The 22,548-nt window shown below is 38.5% G+C and overlaps 2 protein-coding genes across 7 annotated transcripts in view; one reads left to right on the top strand and one right to left on the bottom strand.

Moving 5' to 3' along the window:
- Positions 1 to 1,550: 1,550 nt before the first annotated feature.
- LOC122642860 (protein N-lysine methyltransferase METTL21A) lies at positions 1,551 to 16,098 on the top strand. 5 transcript variants are annotated; one of them, XR_006330121.1, is made up of 9 exons: positions 1,553 to 1,712; positions 1,775 to 1,842; positions 4,693 to 4,812; positions 9,826 to 9,899; positions 10,000 to 10,057; positions 10,149 to 10,253; positions 11,175 to 11,286; positions 11,677 to 11,883; positions 16,088 to 16,098. XR_006330121.1 is itself a non-coding variant. In XM_043836460.1 (8 exons), the coding sequence occupies exons 1-8, from the start codon at positions 1,648 to 1,650 to the stop codon at positions 11,795 to 11,797; spliced, it is 723 nt and encodes a 240-aa protein (XP_043692395.1). In that variant the 5' UTR covers positions 1,553 to 1,647; the 3' UTR covers positions 11,798 to 12,133. The 5 variants fall into 5 exon arrangements, 3 of the variants coding, with proteins under 3 accessions (XP_043692397.1, XP_043692395.1, XP_043692396.1); XR_006330120.1 differs by lacking the exon at positions 16,088 to 16,098 and adding an exon at positions 11,947 to 12,133 and having other exon boundaries at positions 11,677 to 11,873; XM_043836460.1 differs by lacking the exon at positions 16,088 to 16,098 and having other exon boundaries at positions 11,677 to 12,133.
- LOC122642859 (Holliday junction resolvase MOC1, chloroplastic-like) overlaps positions 15,806 to 22,548 on the bottom strand; it is a 27,300-nt gene continuing 20,557 nt past the window's right edge. For both annotated transcript variants that reach the window (XM_043836459.1, XM_043836458.1), the window contains 2 exons: positions 16,802 to 16,874; positions 15,806 to 16,180 (listed from right to left, as the gene is read on the bottom strand). In XM_043836459.1, the coding sequence (XP_043692394.1) occupies positions 16,083 to 16,180; positions 16,802 to 16,874 (171 nt within the window). In that variant the 3' untranslated portion in view covers positions 15,806 to 16,082. The remainder of the gene's footprint in view (positions 16,181 to 16,801; positions 16,875 to 22,548) is intronic.

The raw sequence follows: 22,548 nt of genomic DNA, 5'->3' as shown, positions 1-22,548 counted from the left end.
TTTCTTGGAGCTTTGTTGTTGTACACACTTTAAATAAAAAATGTCAAATTTAATTAAAGGTGTTATGGGAGTCCTTAAAGTGTTTAGCAATGAGTGCTCAAAAAATTATGAAGAGCTCCCTTCAGTCTAATCCTCTATAATCCTTGGTTTAACCCTAATGAGGCACTCATGCTAACATTCTTTGGCTCAGTACTCATGGGCTAAGCCCATTAGTATGTTCAGATTAGAAGGTCTCTTTCAAGGTGCAAGATATATAGATTAGGCCCATTTTTGTGCATCCATCCTCGCTATTCGAACGGCACCTCAACCACATGTCGACTTCTGGGGTGCACCAGACATCATCCAGTTCGGGGGTCCGCTGGAGAGGAGCTGGATCCTGAATCTTGATGGTAATATAATGTGGGGCTCATTTATGCATTGTCACTTAGTCTAGGGTACATGGAAACTTGTAGATGGGCTTGGGTTGGACTAGGCCTGGTTTCCTTCCTGCCCAATCAACCCAATTAAGTTGGAGCTCTAACCGCCCAATAACTTTTTCATGTGGTTAAAGTTTTATAGTTGTCACAAGGGGTTATGATATATGCAACGAAAGTTGGTTACATTGAGTCTCTAACTATAATGGTTTTGCTATCTTTCATGTAATAGAGAGTGGTTCTTCTTGTCATGTAAAGAGGATGTAAATGGTAATACAATTGTTTAATCTCTATTCTTATATGGGCTACGTAGGATGGTGACATCTATGTTATATTAAGAATAATTTATATCACTATATAGATTGAAAAAAAAAAAATTCACAACTTGCGATTTGATAGTCCATATTATAGTCTTACAGAGAACCCTAAACCTATCTCATCCAAACAATTAAGAAGTCAGTTTAAAATGACAAAAATTACAAGAAAGAGAGTTTTTCTTCACCCATGATGAAAAGTTTCTCTAAGAATCAATGACACAATTACTCCCCTTTAAGACAAAGTCTGAAGTACACTCATCGTGGGTGAAGTGATTCTTAGTTCATCTTGACTAAAGGAAAATTAGGTCCTTACATAAAATGCCCTAAGAATACTCCAAGACCAGATTAAACTAAGTTCAGCAAACCTGCTTTTGATATTTAGAATAGACCCAAACGCTAGAAGAGAGCATCATGCGTCTCCACCTTCAAATGAAGGGGAGTAAACAGATCGGATACGGATTGGATGTGATTGAATTTGGATATTCTTTGCCTGGATACGGATAACTCTAAACGGATACAGATGCAAATCGAATTTGGATTTTTAACTATCTAATTACATCTCTGATTTATGACCCCCCCCCCCCCAACCAGCGGATATGATTCACTCTCAATCTATGTTTTAGTCTCATAAGTCTCATTTCCTCATTCTTTAGAACCTGTTGAAACTTCCAAAACCCTATATATCATTATTCAAATAAAAATTCGGATACCCCCAACGATTACGAATGCCAATGGAATTCGGATTTTCAAGTACCCGTTTAGTTCCCTTCAGCTCCTCTGCTGGGCCTGCTCCGAACGACAAGTCGATAACGACCTAAGCAAAGCAGCTCCAGCCGAGTCAAGGCCTCACTGCGTGTGCTCAAGGTGTAGAAGCTAGAACGATTGGAAAGTAAGACATTCTACGAACTTATCGAAATATGGAGAGGAAAGAAGATGACGACGATATTGTCTGCTTGGATGAGTCTTTCTTTATTAACGACAAGTCTCTCTCTCTCTCTCTCTCTGTATGTGTGTGTGGTTCTGACCTTCTGTGGGTTCTTGCAGCTATCAACTTACAACCTTTACATTTGGGTCTCAAGTGCTTGAGCTCTATTGTCTCCAATCAGCTTCAAGTGAGTTCCAGATTTGCCGAAAAATGAAAATTAGATGGATGAAAGAAAAATCCATTTAGTCTTATTATCTGTTTTCCATATTCCTGAGTAATACCTAGGAATTTACTAGTGCTTCCCATTGGTTCTATTAATGGCTGAAGGAGATTTTTTCTGTGTTGGGTGGTTTGTTTATTATTACATTCTTAACTGTATGTTTTAGGTGATTTTTTGAAATTTCTCTTTCTACTGCTTTCAGTTTAAATTGATTTTTTTTTTTTTGGGGTTGGGGGGGGGGGGTGGGGTGGGGGGCGTTAAACGGTTGGAAAGCTTTCATTTTGGTTCTCTTTTCAGTTCAGTTGGTAAGAGTAAACTTCCCCTTGTTTAAATTGATAAACTTTTATATTGTTTGAGCTTGAATATTTTTCTTTCACGTCGTTAATATGATCTCTGATATCTTATTTATGGAAATTGGATTCAGTTTGTATAGTGCTAGGTTAGTTCCATGTTCATCAGTTCATATCGACTGTTCTTGATTCCACTTAGTGTGTGTGATACATTTCTAATAAATTGAGCTAATTACGAGCTTTCTAATCTGTGATTATTATTAGGCTTTTGATCTCGGATTTTTTTTTTCAACCTATGAATGTCCTCAAATTTGTCTTGATCACTAGACTATTTACTAAAAGTTACCTTGACTATTATTAGAGAAATTATTTTATGATAAAATGGTTGCAACAGTTTTATACTTTAAATCAACTATAATTTATGAATGTCCTCAAAATCGTCGTGCTTGGCACGTTGATCAAGTGCTCACTTGCTGAACGCTAGGTCACAAGTTCAAGTCTTGAAAACAGCCTCTTTGGAAACAAGGATAAGGCTGCGTACATTTGACCCTCCCCAGACCCTGCTAAACGTGGGAGCCTTGTGCATTGGGTACAGCCTTTGTTTTTTTTTTTTTTTTTAACAAGTTAAATTTCAAATAGATATATGCATTGAACTTTGCTCCATGTGAAAATTGACCCAAAAGAAAAAAAAAAAAAAAAAAGTTCGCAGACAAAAAAGCTGCAGGCCAGGAAATTTTGGGTTTTTTGAGCAAAAGATAAACATGAAAGGGACTAAAGTGGTTAATTCCTCATTTCAGGCTTCTTTACTTAGAAGTTGATATTGATTGTATAATGTTCTTAATCAATCTGAGATTAGATGGCTGCAACAGCTTATTTAAATTATTAAAAATGAAAAGAAAATAGAGATTAGAATTTATAGAACTAAGTCTAGTACCTGGCACAAGAAATGCTTCAGGAAGTTGTGGGGAAAGCTTGTATAGCTGAAGAGAAAACCTGTATTATATCCAACCAGTGTTTTAGAAGGCATTCAAAGGATACACCTCCGGGGTGTACTGCCAGGAAAAAAATCCTGAGCTACTAGAAGTAACTATTGTATTGAGTTGTATGCCTTAAAGGCATAAGGTATATGCTTCATGTCAATCTGCAAGGTGCATACCCAGAGGAATTTAATGAATTAACATTATATAGTGTACATAAAACATTTTTTTTGTTCATACGATATAATATGTGTAAAGTAGCTTTTATATTCCTAATTAATATATAGATTGTGAGCCTCCTGCTCTAAGGCTTGTGGCTTGACTTCTTGTTAAGTGAGAACTTCCCTCAGACATATACCTATGTTACATAGGTTCAAATATGGTGATCAGGTACAGTTATGAATTTAGTCAGATTCTGCTGATCTCGAAAACTTGAGAACATATATCCAAAAATGGGTATGAGTACAGACTCAGAAAGGAGGTTAATATGTGAAAGTGTGGAGGAGTGGGGTTAATCATACCTTCTCTTCACAGTTATTTGAGTTTCCAACAATTAAGTGCTTGGTGGACAACATTATCCACACCAATACCCATACCTTTTGGTATCAACAGGATAATCTTCAGGTTCATGTCTACTTGAAATGTCTGGGTAACAAAGACTATGACATATAGGGATCATACCTTCTCTTCACAGTTGTCTGAGTTTCCAACAATTAGGTGCTTGTTGGACAACATTATCCACACCAATACACGTACCTTTTGGTATCAACAGGATAATCTTCAGGCTCATGTCTACTTGAAATGTCTGGATAACAAAGACTATGACATATAGGGCTCATACCTTCTCTTCTTGCCTTTAATAAAATTATATTATTTATCAGAAACATGTGGACAATCCATCTGTTTCTTAAATATCCTACAGTTGAATGGCCAAATCACCTTTGTAAGTGGCTAAAGTAAAGGACACAAGCCAATTCAACCAAATGATCAACCATGTATTGAATATTCTCTGTGATAATACCAGCCACTTAACCATCTTTCAAAGCTTTATTCTGCTTGTGGTGAATTACATTTCTGATGAAACTTAAACATGAATAGAGGGTGATACAGACTACATGTGTACAGAATTTGATTACCAATCTGCCAGTTGGCTGAAAATGTGTTCATCCTGCCAATCTTGGCTCCGTGAGACAATTGCCCATATGTATGCCAACTCAGAATTTGCTTAGTGGACTCTATGAATAATGATTGTCAATCGTAAATAATAGGTGTAAACCATGTTGTAGTAGAAATTATCAAAAAGAACTAAATGATGGTAAAAAGTAATAACTGTGCTTATATTTACTTTGCATGAAAGAAAACAAAGCTCAATATACTAGATGTAGACAGTAATTAGACTAAGGTGGGATAAGGAAGATGAGTAAATGATGTGTACATAGATATTTACATTTTTCATTCATAATATTCAGTTTTCCCTGATTTATAATGGTCTTTGTTGTCTTGAAAAGTCTACTATTTTTCATATTCTGATACAAACTATCATGTGGCAGCTGATTTTGATCTTACAGGGCAATTAGTGTGGCCGGGTGCCTTGCTTTTGAACAATTATCTTTCAAAAAACTCTGACATGCTCCAAGGATGTTCTGTTATTGAATTAGGCTCTGGTGTTGGTAAGATATGTACTGTTCAGTAATAATCTTCCATTTTCTTAAAGATTTTGACTGAGCTACAATAATGTAACAGTGTATTTGATGAAATGAACTTTTCTAAGTCTTAAGTGTTAAAGTTATAGGCTAAGGGGGATCCAAAACAAATGTGAACCTACAAAATGTGTTAAATACTTGGCTACAATAAGGGGAAAAAGGTTTTCTAGAAATTTAGAGTCTGCGTTCGATGTTTTCTCCCATAAATTCCAGACTCAATCTGAAGATCAAATATTGTAGGTGCCATATTTAATATGTACTAACCATTTGTATAGCTAACATTTTTTTTTTTTTTTTTTTTTTTTTGGCATATAAAACAGCATGAAAATATTATTCTGCATATGCCTGTCATGTTTATGCGAGATGATCACTATCTGAAGGCAGCGAATGATGCATTAGGGGTCCATGTAGTCGCCTACATGTGGGGTCTATTTTATTTTGGGATGGGTTGGGGATTGCTTTTAGGGGTCCATATAGTAGCCTACATGTGGACATAATTAAAGATATTTATGATGGAATGGTGACTAACGTAAGAATTGGGGGGGGGGGGGTCTAGGTAGTGAATTCCCAACTAAAATTGGGTTACATCAAGGATCAGCCTTAAGCCCTTATTTGTTTGCGCTTATCATGGATGAGGTTCCTTGGGCTGCGTTTGGTAACCATCTCGAGGAACAGTTCTTCTGTTCTTCCGTTCTGCGGGAACACAAGAACACCTGAAAACCATTTTGTAAATCCGGCTTGTTCTTGTGTTTTCATACAATGAGCAGGCACAAATATGGTCCTAAGAACAGAATTTAGAAGAGAAACAAAAACTTATTCTGCAATAAAAAAGAACAACTTGAGGAGAACAATAACTAGAAAAAAGGAGGGTTCCCGACTTTTCTCCTCAACTCGACCATAGTTGCCAATCCTCCCTTGTGAACAAAAGCTCCAACAATTCTGGCCTGCAAATCACAAGTCGGTAGTAGGTAATTTCTTCTTCTTCTTCTAATTTTTCTCTAATTTGGTGCCCTAATCACGGACAGAAATTTCGATCAACCACCTCTCCTCGTTTCACCCCCAACCCAAGAAGGCATAGAGGACTCTGCTGCACCCAGGTTAGCTAGCAGTTAAACTTTCTCTCGATCTCTCTTTTCACAAACTCAACTCAGTTAAGGGGGCAGGGTCACAGTGCACATTTTTCCCATGAAAATTTTATGGAAGCATGAGGTAGATGACAGTGTTATTTGGTCCAGTTCAAGTAATATATGATCTTGAGGAAAGGCTGTATCCCATACCTGAAGAAATACCCAACATAATTAGATTCTCATTAGGAGGAAAACAGTGGAAATAATGCTTGTAGTTTCTGGGTACATCCTCAGAATTTGTATCCTTCTGAGTTTTCAAATAATGCCATAATTAGGTTGGCAGTTTGATTTTGTATCCTTCAGATTTTCTTATTCAACCACAGCTGCCTAGTGCAGTTGGTGAGCTGTGGTGCGCTTCATGCCCATGCTCAACAGGAGGTCTCGAGTTTGAGTCTCCTGACTGTTACCTTCCCCCCTCCCCTAAAAAAAAATAATAAAAAAAATTGATTTTTTTTTGAGGGGCACTGCAGACAGGTCCTGTTCCCAGCCTGTGGGAAAAATTTTCCCCTTATTTTGTTGATTCTCTGTGATAATTAACGTAGATACCTGCTTTATATAGTGAATTTGCTTTAAAAGCTAGTGAAATCCTAGTCTAATCTCAGGCATACAAATTTTCCTTTCTTGAAAATGGCATCAAGAAATAATTTGGCATTCAGTGAAATAGATTAGATTGCATTACATGTTCACAATTATCAGTCTAGCAAGAAAATGGAATGCTCATTACCATTGATCGGTGGTCTATTTCCAAGAAATATCTGCTTGTGCTGTCACTGAAAATTAGATATTGAGTTTTTTTTTTTTTTAATCATCATACTATGAAAAAGTATTTCTGTTTGGAAAGTGAAAGCATCCCAAATATGAATGTTGTTAAATTGAATTTCCAATGCTGTCTTTGAAAATTGACCTTGCTATTGCGAGTGCTGTATATGAGGAAGAGTGAAATGGTACCAAAGATGGATACGCTGGGGGTTACAAACTCAATACAGAGCTTGTCAGGAAGGCTGAGTTCTATTTGATAGGTTGAAAATTTTAGGGGAGCGTGATATTACAAACTGGGTATGTCAGCAGGGTAACGCTTGGTTCAGAAATAAATTACCCTGAATCTATGTGCCATTGGAGTCTTGGAGTTTAAACAATTCTAGTTTTCAGTGGTTCCAACCAAGTTGGCTCTCTTGAGGAGGGCTAGTTGTATACTATGATGGGAAGAGATAAAGCTTTAGTGCCCACTCCATGGATGTGATATATCCACAGATGATTACCATGTTGGCCCTCTCGAGAGCACATGAATTTTTTACACAGATGCATTTGTGAGCTTTATATGACTTGAACAAGGACACTTGAAGGATGGGTCCCTTGAGATCAGGGTGAGCTGACATAAAAATTACATTTTGTACCTTCATGAAAGAGAAAGAGATGGATGAACACACAGCTGCTGAGGCTGGCAGGAGGATCACAGCCTGGATGAGGCTGAGTTGATTTCAACCCACTTGTGAATTTGCTGATCATATTGGGCTAGGGAAGAAAAAAAAAAAGCTGAACTTAGTTCCTTGTTGAAGGTTCCACCCTTGTCTTCACGGCATTGAATTTCGAAGAATCTTCAATCACAACTAAGCTTGATATATAGGAATTGAAGTTCATTCCCAAGAGGCTGTTCCTCTATTTATTTATTTCACTACTTGAAAAGTCCCTCTTGATGGCCATGAATGTTATTGCAGTTGATAAATACCTGTGTAGAATAGAACTTTCTGTCACAAGTAGGTATTGAAGTCCATGATTAAGAATGTTTAATGTGATCTTGTCTATCACCATTATGCCTTTTGTTATGCCCATGGAGAACTTCTAAAGGACTTACCAATTCTGTGTTCAAATCGCAGTTTCTGTGTGTTCCTGTTGCTTCCAGTGCCAATAATGGTACTTCTGCTAACCCAGTTCCGGTTCCTTCGACAAGCATTCATTAAGTTAATGATATAAGGATGTTGAGAGACGGCCTTGATGCTGTTATTAACCTTGACTTGATCAAATGTAGAGATTAATACCAGCTCCTGAAGTTTCAATGTGTTTTTCTTGTTAATGAATGTTTAGAAATTTCCACATGGCCTGTGAAGTTGGCTTAATAGCAATTTAAGACATTTGCTTCTATTTTTTCAAATTGCATAGATTAATACCTGCTCTGGAACAGGTTTTCCAACACTAATCTAGAGCAAAAGAACACAGTTCAAGAACAGAAACAAAAAAAGATAGTTTTGCCAAAAGAACATAGTTCCATAATAGAATCATTACCAAACGCAGCCTTAGTGTATGTGTTTCGCTGATGATATTGTTTTGGTGGACGACAAAAGCAGGGACTAAGGCCAAGTTGGAGTGGAGATCAACCTTATAATCAAAAGGTTTTAAGATACGTAGAACCATAGTACTAAAACTCGCAAAATTTCGGTTGAGATATTGAATATTTCGAGTATCTCGACCTGTCTGAAACGAAACGCAAGTCCAATATGAAAAAATGCAATATTTCGAATATTTCGGAAATTTCGGAAATCTCAGTAGTCTCGTTTCGAAAATTTCGGAAATCTCGGTCATTTTTGGCATTTTACACCCACAGAAAAATACCATATTTCGACGAAATTTCATCGAAATTTCGGTATCTTGGAAATTTCGGTCAGACTGAAACACCGAAACGAAACGAAACGAGATTTAGTACCATGCGTAGAACATGGACGGAGTATATGGTGAGTAACTTTAGTTACACTGGGACTGTTGATGAGTTGGACAATATTGATGAGAGGGAGATTCCACAAAGTGATTATTTTAGGTATCTGGGCTCAATCATAAATAAAGAAGGTGATATAGAGGATGATGTTGCTCAGAGAATTAAAACAAGTTGGATTAAGTGGAGAGGTGCGTCCGGAGTGTTGTGTGATCAACGTATTCCTGCAAAGCTTATGGGAAAATTTTATAGGACTGTCATACGACTGACTATGATGTATGGTGCGGAATGTTGTGTAATTAAGAAGCATCATATAGATAAACTAAGTGTAGCGTAGATGAGAATGTTGAGATGGATGTGTGGCAAAACTAGGAAGGACAAAGTAAGGAAATACCACATTAGAGCTGTGTTGGGAGTAGCTCCAATTCATGATAAGCTACTAGAAAGTCGTTTGAGGTGGCATGGCCATGTTCAATGGAAGCCTTGGATGCTCCAGTTTGGAGGAGTGATTTTATTCCGATTGAAAGATCTAAAAGAGCCAGGGGCAAAGGCCTAAAATAACCCTAGGACAGGTGGTGAGGAAAGACATGCATAGCTTATGCCTTGTACCATGTATGACTTCGAATAGAGCTGATTGGAGAGAAAGGATCCATGTAGCCAACCCCATTTAGTTGGGATAAGGCTATGTTGTTGTTTACTACTACCCACTCAGAGATATTTCTATTATCTGTTGAGTTAGTGGGATTCTTTGTGATTCATGTGGTCAGAGTCTCTGGTTCGGCATGTTAAACTCTTTATCGAATGGCTGCTAACTGCTTGATCTGATATTTTGCGTCTTAATTTCCTTTTGAGACTATAAGGGCTAAATCAGATTTTTATGGCTGTTGTATTTATTTGTTATTTTGGTCCTATTAATCTTGCTGGATTTTTTTTACTAGAAATTGTGTTGTTGGCATACCCACAAGGACAAACTGTTTCAAATACCCATCCTGCATCATATGTTTAAGTTCAAGCCACATTATATACCATTTATTTCAAATTTCTTTTGCGTCTTAGCTGTCTCAAAACTTATCTAATATTTTAAACCAACGTTTGTAATGGCCATTTGATCTTTCACTTATAGAGTGCTTGTTCCTTTTCTGCCTTCAGGTGTTACGGGAATTCTATGCAGCCTATTTTGTACTGAGGTTGTATTAAGTGACCATAATGATGAAGTTGTCAAGGCAAGGTCAAGAGATCAATTAATCTCTTACTCTTTAGGGTTTCATATGGTCTTTATCCTTCTCCTTTTCTCTTTTTTATTCTGGAAATATACATTTTCAGATCTTGAAGAAAAATATAGAGCACCATAGATCTTTGGAAACTTCTAGGAGTTGTGCTGGTAAGAGATAAACTTGAGAAAACCTGAGGAGCATTTAAATAAGCTAATATCAGTTTTTGGACTTCCTCTTTTCATTTTTTTTTTTGGTTGGCAGGATTAGTTGCTGAGAAGCTAGAATGGGGAAATCCTGATCATATGAGCCAAATATTGCAAAAATATCCAGGAGGATTTGATCTGGTTCTTGGAGCTGACATCTATATCCTTAGTGTTTCTATTCCTATTACATTTTCTCATAATTGCTCAATCCTTTAATTTACTGGTCATATAGTTTTATTCTCATTTTGACTGCTTACAAGGGATGCATATTCATGTATCTGATACTGAGTCTAGCAATAAAGTTGCATATGGATTGGGCATGGGCCATGCAATCAATGATGGGTTTTTATCCTGTAATAGGTTAGGCTTTGTTAGTCTACTGTTCAACCCTTTCACAAATTTGGTTGGTTCAGTTTGAGTTGTTTTTCAGTTTTCTTTGCTTGGGATAGGTTAGGGTTATATAATTGTTAAATGTTCAGAAGATAAGTAACACTTTCTTTTTACGGAGAACTTTTTCCTAATTTTTTAATATTTATATTTTTGGTTGTGTTCATACCCATAACAGAGCAGTTTAAGATTTGTGGACCAAGTTCAAACTGTTCTGCTTCTGATGTGGATCGTTTCAAACTAAAGATTTAATAAGATAATAAATATTAAAAAACATTTTAAAGCAAGAATTTTGATTTATCATACTCAATTCAAATCAACTAAACTAAGCGTTAACCAACCAAATGGGGTCTGCTGCATAGATCCTGTTTTGAATTCAACTTTATTCAAAGCCATATTTAATGTCACTTTTCTCACTTATTTTCCCAACGTAATTTTGGGCCTAGCCCTTGCTCTTTTAGCATCTCTAATCTGAGTCATATCACTCCTTACCAAGTGCACACACACTGACCAAAAGTCCAGTATGCCAATGTGCACCTCAAACTCTAGAGCAAGAAGCTATTGGTTTGATATGCAATATTTGTAGCATTGTACGTGGAATTTCCTTTCTCTACCTCAGTTTTAGCTTTCTTTTCATGAGAACTTATGTTGATTATTATAAACTCAGTTACATCCTTGACAATGTAATGTGCAAGTTTTCAACAAGCTAGTGTTCCTCCACTTTTTGATACAGTGGAGCAGCTGCTTCATCTTAAAGGAGGCAAGCAATGCAAATTCATACTAGCATATGTATCTAGAGCTAAGATGTGAGTAAATCCACTTATTTATGAACTTTATGATTTTATTCACTATTTCCATCTATTTTGCCTTTAGTAACTTCCTGATAAACTTAAAGAGTTCATGTATGCGCTTTGAAACTAGATTTCTGTAGTCCATCCCCTTCAGTGTTCTATTCTTTTGGGAATTGGTGGGTAGTCAAACTTCCATGGTTGGTGGCTTTTGTGGATGTTGTCTGAATATCCTTTCATGAGAGTCATGGATGCATTACAGTAGCACCTCCTGCCTCAGATGTAAAAGTAATACACTAGTGTGTCATCACTTCCCTAATTGTCATTGGATGCTGGTGATCAATTATTTTATTCTTAAAGAAATGGTGTGGTGTTTTATTGCCAACATGCATTATTGCCTTTGTGCAGTATGGACTCAATGGTAACAAATGAAGCTATTCGCCACGGAATGCAAATCAGTGAAGTACCTGGGACACGATCTGTGGTAGGAAATCTTGAAGGTGTTATCTTTGAGATTACCCTTCAGTAGAAGAACGAGGCTCACTTGGGGAGGATCTTTAACGATTTACAAAATACTCTCGGAAAAGCAGAAACTCAAAGGTTGCAACATAAACAGTGCTGTCATTGATCATAAGTGTAAATCAGCATCGCAATCGGTTTTGTTCTTTGACTTATACATCTAGAAACAAAATGAACTTTATGAGGTGATTTTATAAGAGCATCAAATCCTCATAAAAGTTCTTGGTGAACCAAGGCAGTCATTTTGTTTATGCTGTCAGGATTATGGCTGAACAAGTGAGATTTTCTTTATTACATGATTTCAGTTATAGGACAATGTTAATGATAATTTAGGTTTGATTTTTCATGTGATGTGAGTAGAATGAGTTTCCATATCTTCTTCTGATGGTGTTGCAAGAACTGGTATTTTATACTTGTAGCATGTCTTGTATTTGGACAAGTACATAACTAATTATATATGCTTCTTTCCAAATGAAATTCCACAATGATCCCTTTCAAAAAATTTTATACATTGGGTCTTAGCAGAGATCTGGGATTGAATTCTCACCCTTATGTTGCCTTTTTTGCATTCAGTTTCTGTGCAGTAACATTTCTCCAGAGCTCACTGCCGTCATGGAGTTTGGAAGTAACACTTAGCGGCTTCCATTTTTAGGTCTGTCAATGGACAGGGATAGACAAAGAGTGTCTGGGCTGGCCAATGGACTGTCTTTGGGTTGACATAAAAGGTCTGTTCAAGGCTTGCCTAAACTTTAAACCAAATTAGTATTTGGGCTATGCCTGAGCTTAGTTTGTTACACTCATCGATCTACTTGGGTTAGCCACTTGGAAACAATCCTGACTTTGTTCTGCAATTCTTCAGTTTTGGACTGAAATATTCTGGTTTTGAATATCAGAATCCTCTATGAATTGTCAACTAATGGATAAATGTGGAGATCACCACGATTGGCGACATTTTTAGTTTGTATATATAATTTTTTTCTCCTTTTTGAAAACTCATTCCTTGTGTTAAATGCAGGATATAAGTGTTTCCTGGACACTTCTAGTCCAAATTTTGATCTTTTCCCACATAATAGTCCAATTTCAAAATTTATAAAAAGAAAAGATATTTTTGATCAAATTTCTCTATATCTTCTCCCCTTTCACTCACTATTAGTTTTTGGTTTTGGATTAATGCTGTAATGTATATCAATCTATATTGACAGACTACTGATTGCTCAATCCTGAGCTTTGGAGCCTTTTTTTATTTTTTATTTTACAATCTGTCAGGGTTCATAGGAAGGGAACCCACAATTCTTCCCATGGCATAAGACCCTTTTTAACACATCTTTTTTTGGTGGAAGAACTAAGAGGGCCTTAACTTTTTAGGCAAGTATAGACATTTTCTCTCAATGATATTAGATTGAGCCTCATTTCCTCTAGATTTTAAAGAATTGGATAGAAGCATATTCGGGGAAATAATAAATTCTTTGGGATTGGAATGTGTGTTTGTTCCATTGTGTAAAGTGTACAGGGCGAGATCGAACCTTATATTTTTGGATTTGTTTTTTTGTTGATAGAAAGATTTTATTGAAGAAAGCGCAGCAAAGCCGAAGCATCCAAATTACAAAGATCAAGAAGTCAGAGAGTGGAGTTTGGCCAAACTATATTATGTGCAAGAGACATGACCACATCCTTTTGGGATGCAACTTTGCAAGAGCCATCTGGTTAAGAAGCCACAGAGAGCTTCCCCTATTGCTAGCTCTTGAGCACCAGTTCTCCGGAGAAAATTCCTGATTATAGAAAGGGTATGCCATCTCCAGATACGCTTCCAAACGGAATCTGGGATCGTTCTCCATGTAGAGGTGTGGAATATGGAGTGGGATGAAGAAGTAGATAAATTGGACAATTGATGATAAACTGACTTTACCGTGAACACTCATTTTTTTATCCTCCCCAATACTGAAAGTCTATCCTGGAGAAAAGGCTAAGATGGATTTCTAATATCGCCTTAGCATCGGAAGGATGGAAGAAAGTGCGGAACAAATCAAGGTTCCAGATACAGTTGGACTGATCAATGATATCTGAGACTTTTTGGAGATGGCAATTTGGATGTTTTGGAAGTTGAAGCTTGAAACCTTCCAAGGAAGGCACCCATTGATCTTCCCAGAGGTTCACTGAGTCACCCACTTCTTCTACTTTCTATAGAAGCCCAATTGACAGAGCTTTCATCCCTGCAAAGATACTGCGTCAAGCTCATGATGGTTGCCTACCCAAATTTGCCTCCAAGAAGTTTGAATGAGAGAAGTAGATAGCTTTTATGAATCACACCCATAGCGAGTCCAGTTGAGACCATAGCCGCCATGCCACTTTAGAGCAAGAATTTTGAATGGCTAAGTATTTAAAACCCATGCATCCTTTTTCCCGCATGAGATAGGAACTTTATTTTCCAACCTCAAAGTCTTAGAGAGATTTTATCATTGACATACTTGAAAACTTCCACCTTGGACATGCCAAAATCAGTTGGTAGGCCTAAGTACTTTGTCGGGCTGTCTCTATAAGAGATTTTGAGCACATTAGAAAGTAACCTCTTGAACTTTGAGGGAGTGTTGTGGCTGAATATAATGTTAGATTTGTTCAAGTTTATGGCTTGACCACTTGCACAATAATATAACTCCAACCAAGCTTTAAGGTAGCAAACTTGATTCAATTTCAATTCCAAAAAAGGGAGGCATTTATTTGCCAACAATAAATGAAAGATGGATAAAGCTTTGTTCTTAATTTTTTTACTTTTGATGAGTTGAAGATCTTTTGCTTGAGTGATAACCAACCTTAATCATTGGAAACAAAGGATAAAGAGAACCAAAGAGAGAGAGAGAGGATCTCCTTGCCAAATGCTCCGGGAGGGGGTGAAAGTGCCATGGACTGCTCCATTAATCAGTAACTTATAGTTAACCGTTTTGATGCACGCCATCACCAGAGATCCCCATCGAGATCTAAATCCCAATTTTGAAAGCATCATTTTGATACAATGCTACTCTAGTTTGTCGTATGCTGTCGTCATGTCCACCTTTAGAACTAAAAATTTCTCTTGCCTTTCGTCCTTTTCCTTGATATAAAAGAAAGAGCTCATGAGCCATGAATATATATTGGATTTCACATCAATGAAACATATCTTCACATTTGCTTTCAGTCGTACATATTGGATTTCACATCAATTAAACATATCTTAACATTTGCTTCCAGTCGTATATATTGAATTTCACATCAATTCCAACATTTCTTCTCGTTTATGTCTTTTCAAAGAGATGGGAAGAGGGTGGGGAATATATGAGCTTTGAATGTATTGAGAAGTTGAGGACGACCTTTACAGGTCATTTAAAGACCTTAATGGTCTAAGTTCATAAATAATCGGCAACAGTTCTCTCTGGGGGAGAGTGGCCCCTAAGTGTGCATGGGACCAATGGAAGCACATGGCAACATCAACAGGGCGGTCATTACCGCTTTTCATGGGGGTGTGGCAGTCATTTCACCCCATCAGTGTATGGGTTCAAATACTTAAGTGCCCTCAGTGTAAGTCGATGAGGATTCTATTAAAAAAGCTTTTAGCTGCAGGGTAAGGCCCTTTGGTATTTTACCCACAAAAAAGGATGTACCTTACCTCCGCTTCATGAAGAGGCTATTTCCCAACTTGAACCTACGACTACTATGTCACAATGGAACAACCTTACCATTGTGTTGAGGTCCGGCCTTTGTATTCTACCCACAAAATTGGAACGCAAATGCAAACAAAGTTAGGACCTGCTTATTGCTTGTTAAATGGGTCCAAAATGTCATTTTAATGAGCTCTATGTCCCGCTTCACGTTGACCCTACTTCTATTCCATCTTTACACTTTTAGCTCACATTTTTTCAAAATGGTTCGGGAATTGGATTAAACTCATAATTAACATAACTTAACAGCTTGGGGGAATTACAAAGAAACAAAAAACTTAATTAAGCTAGAAATTAAAAATACAAGCACATCAAATAAAATGATACAATACAAGTGCAGTTTGATTAAGTTAGAAACTGAATGTGCTGAAGGATCTACCCAGTGAGATGGATTAGAATGGAGCGAGACGTACTCTATGACATCCGAGATAGATGGAGAGGAGCCCAAGCTCTCAACATGGAAAACACATATCTGTAGGCTTCTTCACTCATCAGTTCACATCCCATGCCTCCATTTTCAGAAAAGAAATTGCCCACACCAGCAACCAAAAGCTTTATGAGCCAAAAACTAGAAGGATTATTGCCGTACTGCAAGATTGCAAGCTTTTAAGGGATCATGTTGTCTTCTTCAATGAGATTGCACGTGCCTTGCTCTACCCTGAGGCCTTTACCATAAGCAGCGAGAAGAAGAGCCTCAGCTCTGCCTGCAAGTATCAGAAAGACAATAAACTCCAGAGAAGGATTAGAAGTGAAGAACATAACCCTTAAATTGATAAAAACCTGTGTTACCATGAGATTTATACGGGCAACTTATAAGGGCGATATATGGGCCAAATTCAAGCTCAACTTTAAACCAAAATGAGCCTGGCCAAGCCGGGATTGGGCTTATTTTACTTAAAAATTTGTAAATTCCCGATCCTTGCATCCTAGAAATAATTGTGTAAAGAGAATCAAGGGTAACCAACAAAGCTGATTTCCTTTGCTGCAGTGAGTATAAAATTACCCTATTTAATGAGTTTTGCCACAATACTGGTAACAACGATCTATAATCTAAAATGGAAAAAAAGGGAATAGCAAGTGCTTCATTTCAAAGCCAACATTTCCTGGCAGCAGGGTCATTAAATTGGTTGTCTTGATAAATTAGGAGCCAATTCTCGTAGGTGGGATGGAGTAATACTCATCCTTCATCTTGCCAATATAATGTATTTTAAATATGAATAATACATAGAGAGGCTTTTATGAACCTAATAAGCTGACCTATCATAGTAAGGCTAGTATAATATGGCTAAGTAGTACAATTATATAAAAAAAAATTAAATGGGTACCGTGATCCTTTTTCCGCTTTAATAGGGGACTCAGAGACGGAAATAATGTTGATGCAAGCTTCCTGCTGTCATCCTGTCAAAATACAGCATTATATTCTAATCAAATTTCGAGAAAAATGATAGCAATATCTTAACGTCAGCTAAAGTTAACTATCACATCAAATCCAGCATTAATGGGTTGGGAATATGCCAAAGTACATCATGAGCCATTTCACTTAAAACACAACCTGTAGCTGTAAGAACCAGCTTCGAGAAAGCAAAGGGAATTGATCCATGCCAACTTCCTGAACTGGCTGAGAACTCAGGAAAGTGCAAAATTTATGTGGTTTGAAAGCAGATCATTACAGAGTCGGGTTTTTATAGTGAAAGTCAAGGTGGTTTTGCAAAGCCAATGGCGATTAGATAAAGGGAGAAGTTTCATCCTAGTAGGATTTTTTTGTTTAGTTGTTTGTATGTTATATTGACGTGTATAAGTGTATTTAATCTACTTTTTTGTATATATATACCTATAGTCGTTTGGTGGTAAAAACATGGAAATTCTGCCCCTGATCTTACAAAGAGTGCAGTACGTTTACTTGGCCTTTGTTGCTCCTCTTTTGGATGTGAATGCAATTGGAGCACATTTCAGTTTGTGAGTACAAAGTACATCGATTTTGTTAATGTTAATTTTATTTTTGTTGTTTGTATAGTTTTATGGAAGAATAGCTTAAAGAGTGGATAACCTTATATTATCAATTGTTCTTTAGATTCAAACCAAGAAGAGAAATAGATTGGAAGATCAACAGTTAGATGATCTCGTACAATATAATCAACATCTTCAAGTAAGGTTCCAAGAAAGACATGAACAATGTAGAAATTATAATCCACTAGTGCTTGATGAGTTGGATTGGAATAGTGAGTGGATGGTTGACGAGTCAGGTGAATAATTAGTCCATCTTGGGGATGATCTCACAAGGCGAGATGTTGATTGAGTAGTTGGGGCATCTTCATTGATTGAGGGCCGCAATCGACCAAGGAGGGCTCAAGCATCAACCAATGGAGCCAATATATGTTATACACGTTGTGGTAGGAGCGATGAGGAGTAGTCATATGAAGAAGGAATTGGAGGAAGAGGATGTGCATGATGATGAAAATGTTGAGGATGATTTTGGTCTAGGTCCAACTGGATTCTGCAGGCCAACAGCAACAACAAGAAGATGTTGATTTAAGTTTAATTGCTGATTTGGGCTGAACAAATTGTATTTGGATGAGTTTTTCCATACTTTCCTTCACTCTTTAAGATGGGGTGGATTACAAGAACAGGGAGAAGAACAAAGATGAAATGTAGTAGCAGAATTTAGGATTTAAAGAAGAAAAAGAATTAAAGAGAGAGAAACCCGATAGAAGAAGAAAGGGGGGGGGGGGGGAGAAGAAGATTCAGATTCTTTTTTTTCCCCCCCTTTGTTCCACCATTTATCTCCCCTCAAAGAGGCTGCAGTAGCTCTTTTAAAGAAAATAAATGTCTACATACTTGCGGTGGGGTGTGTTAGATATATGGCCAGAATACCGTGGGGGTATTCTGGACCTCTTTTCTTTGTATTTTATTAGTTTTGTATTATGTGGTTTAGTCCCACATTGCTACCATACAGATGTTTACTGTTTTATTACTCTTATAAATAAAGAGTGCTTGGGATGAATAGATTATCCAAGCTTTCCCTAATTTTAAATCTGTCCACATGGTATCAGACTATCAGAGCAGATTTCGAGTTAGGGACAAAACCCCTCCTTCGAATTTCAGTTTTCTTCTCCCTCTCTCTTTCGATCTTCTTCTCTTCTAGTTCTCTCTTTCTTCTCCCTTGTTCTCCATTCCCATATAGGGCAGCACTGATGAGGTGATCATACGATCCAGTTGCTGCCCCCATTACCTCTTTTATGCACAATAATTCTGCTCGATAAGGACCTGCCAAGCCTGCCTGCGATATTGGATCTTCAGTTTTTTTTTGGAGCTTGCTTCTACAACAACTACAAAGCATTAACTCCTTCCTTTGAAGACCACAAACTGCAGCAGGATTCCTTTTTTATTGGTTCAGTTCTTATCTCACAGATTTGAAGACCTCCTTGAGATCGATCCTACTATCACAAGGTTTTTTGCAAAACCCTGACACCTCTCGATCTTGGAGTTGTTGCAGCCCATTGTTCTTGATTTTTCGGCAGGTTGTTTCTTCCAGTATAGAGGGTTAATTGACCTCAGTTGAAGCCATTTTTCTGCAGAATTTTGGACTCCTTATTACCCTCATCGATTTCAGCAATTCAGGTTTTATCAAAAAACCCTGACATTATCGATATAGGACTCTTCACTGCTGCTATCTCTGATTTTTGGAGTTAGTTCAGCCTTCACTTGAAGACATTATTGGACTTCTTTTCTGGCAGTATGGGTGACTCTCTTTATTCTTCAGCTACTTCAGATCAGCCACCTTCCGATGGTCACCACAAGACTGACTACCACAGCTTCACACCAAATCCTATTAAACTTGATGGCTCGAATTACCTTTTATGGTCCAGATCTGCCTCTTTTGCCATTGCTGGCCGTGGTCTCACCAGCCATATTAATGGCACTAGTGTTCATCCTACTGCCCCAGGCCCTGCTCAGGACAGGTGGCTTGCTAATAATGGTGTTCTCATGTCCTACTTAATTGGCTCAATGACTACAGATTTGCAGCATAACTTTCTTCTTCTAGACACAGCTGCACAGATTTGGGCTGCTTGCAAGGAAACCTACGGGCAGCTTGGCAATGATGCCCAGGTATATGAACTTAGGCAGAAGGTCCTCCATACCACTCAAGGTGAACTTTCAGTTTCGAAGTACTATGCTACTCAAAGCAGTCTGTGGCTGCAATTAGACCACTTCTCTGACTTCCACCCGTCTAAAGTTGCTGATATTGCTTCCTGTAAGAAGCATGTGGACAAGATCAAGGTCTATGATTTTTTGGCTGGCTTGAATGTGGAGTATGATCCAATTCGTGTTCAAGTGTTGGGCCATAAGCCTTTTCCCACACTCAAACAATCTTATGCAATGGTTTCATCTGAGGAGAACCGTAGGGCTGCCATGTTGCACCCTCCTATTACTGATAGATCAGCTCTCAAGGCTGCTGCCCCGGCCCCTTCTGCACCTAGTGGCACTGCTTCTCTTGGTGATTCTACTACAGGGACTGTTGTTTGTGAGCACTGTCACAAACCCTATCACACCAAAGAGAAGTGCTGGAAACTTCATGGGAAACCGGCTGATTTTGAAGCTAAACAAGCTGCCAAGACAAAGATAAAGACAAAGACCAAGGCCCATCAGACTGAGACTGTTACTGCAGCCCCTACTACTGACACTGGTCTATCCCAGGATGATCTACAGGCCCTCCTACGTATGCTCAGGACTTCCGTTGCTGCTGCCTCTACTACATCAGCTACTGCCAATTCCTCAGCTCCTTCAGGTTCACACTTTGCCCGGTCAGGTATTCCATTTGGAGGTCATTGTGCTTCTGTGGCTTCCCATCCTTGGATAATGGATTCTGGAGCTACAGATCATATGACCGGTTCCTCTAGTCTGTTTCACAGATATTCTCCCACTTCTGGGAAAGATAAGGTCAAAGTGGCTGATGGGTCCCTTTCTTCAATATCTGGAAAAGGACTCATCAACTGCACTTCCTCTATTCCCTTGTCTTCTGTTTTACATATTCCAAATTTTACTACTAACCTTCTTTCCATTAGTAGTATTACTCGTGATCTTAACTGCAAAGTCACTTTCTTTCCATCTCATTGTGTGTTTCAGGCTCTGGACTCTGGGAAGACGATTGGATTGGGTAAAGTGCATGGTGGCCTGTACCTGCTTGATGACGGTCGCTTCTTTCCACCACCATTGCCTTCTCCGCTGCATCATAACTCCTTGGTCTCTTCTGAACTTAACCAGTGGCACTCTCGGTTAGGTCACCCCCTTTTAGGATTTTAGCTCATTTATTTCCTAGTTTGGTCACCCTACATACTAAGGATGACTTTTTTTGTGAGGCTTGTGTTCTGGCCAAACAGACACGTTCAACTTATCCTATTTCAAATAAAAGGAGTTCTTCTAGTTTTAATTTGGTACATTTTGATGTTTGGTGCCCTAGTCGCAAGCCCTCTATTTCTGGTCATCGCTGGTTTGTCTCTTTTATTGATTGTCATTCTCGGAACACTTGGGTATATCTTTTGCACACTAAAAATCAGGTTTTCTCATGTTTTCAGCATTTTCATAAGATGATTCAAACTCAGTTCCAGGCTACTCTCCAAATATTGAGAAGTGATTATGGAACCGAGTTTACCGAATCACAATTTCAAAAATATTTGGCTGATCATGGCATTATTCACCAAACTAGTTGTGTTGATACCCCTGCCCAGAATGGTGTGGCGGAAAGAAAAAACCGCCACTTGTTGGAGATGGCCCGGGCTTTGATATTTGCGAGGAATGTTCCTTCTCAATATTGGGGGGATGCGGTTCTCACTGCCGCCTATCTCATCAATAGGCTCCCTTCTCGGGTTCTTAATTCCCGCACCCCCTCTGATATTTTACTGGGCCATTCCTCCTTTATTGTCCATCCCAAAGTATTTGGGTGTGTGTGTTATGCTAGGGATACTAGATCTCCAGGCAAGCTTGAGCCTCGTGGGCTCCGTTGTATTTTCTTGGGTTATTCTCCAACCCAGAAAGGTTATAAGTGTCACCATCCCCCTTCCCGTCGTACCTTGGCGAGTATGGATGTTGTTTTCCATGAGACCCTTTCTTATTATTCTTCACCACCTCTTCAAGGGGAGAGTTCTAGTGAAGATGTGCCCTTTGAGATTCCTCCACTAGAGGTTCCTCTGGTTGCTATCCAGCCTCCTTTGACGGCACCCACGGCTGCTACCCAGCCTCCTTTGATTGCTGCCCAACCTCCTTTGGATGATGTCCAACCTCCTTCGGCTGTTCCTCCCTCACCTAATGGGAATCCTTTACAGGGGGAGACCATAGAAAATAGTGTTGTTAATGTTCCTATTCAGGGGGAGCTGACTCCAGTCCAGAGAACTATTGGTGAATTTCAGAAGAGAATTGACAACTCCAACATACTCACCTACACAAGGGGCAGAACCAACAGAGGGCAGTTGCAATCCACTTTAGCACCAATACCCATCCACTTGCCGGCTCCAGATCCAGATCCTCCATCTCCTGGTAATCCCTCTTCTTCCGACCTACCTATTGCTCACCGCAAAGGTACTAGGACTTGTACTTTACATCCCATATCTCGTATTGTTTCTTATAGTTCTCTTTCTCCATCTTTATGTGCTTTTATATCTTCTCTTTCTTCTGTTTCGATTCCTAAAACTTGGCAGGAAGCATCTACAGATGGAAAGTGGAAGGCAGCAATGTTGGAAGAAATGAGAGCACTACATAAAAATAATACATGGGAGCTTGTGACTCTTCCTCCGAGAAATAAACCAGTTGGATGTAGATGGGTCTTTGTGGTCAAACAGAAGGTTGATGGTTCTGTGGATCAATATAAGGCACGTCTGGTTGCAAAGGGGTTCACTCAAACTTATGGAGTTGACTATCAGGAGACCTTTGCACCAGTGGCAAAGCTCAACACTGTCCGGGTGCTATTATCTTATGCTATAAATCTTGGGTGGGATCTTCAACAGTTAGATGTAAAGAATGCCTTCCTCCATGGGGAGCTTGAGGAGGAGGTATATATGGACATTCCACCAGGCTTCTC

This window comes from Telopea speciosissima, chromosome 10 (assembly GCF_018873765.1).
Source record: "Telopea speciosissima isolate NSW1024214 ecotype Mountain lineage chromosome 10, Tspe_v1, whole genome shotgun sequence".
Classification (NCBI taxonomy): domain Eukaryota; kingdom Viridiplantae; phylum Streptophyta; class Magnoliopsida; order Proteales; family Proteaceae; genus Telopea; species Telopea speciosissima.
Note: the sequence above shows the minus strand (reverse complement) of the source record. Positions and strands in the feature narration are given on the sequence as shown.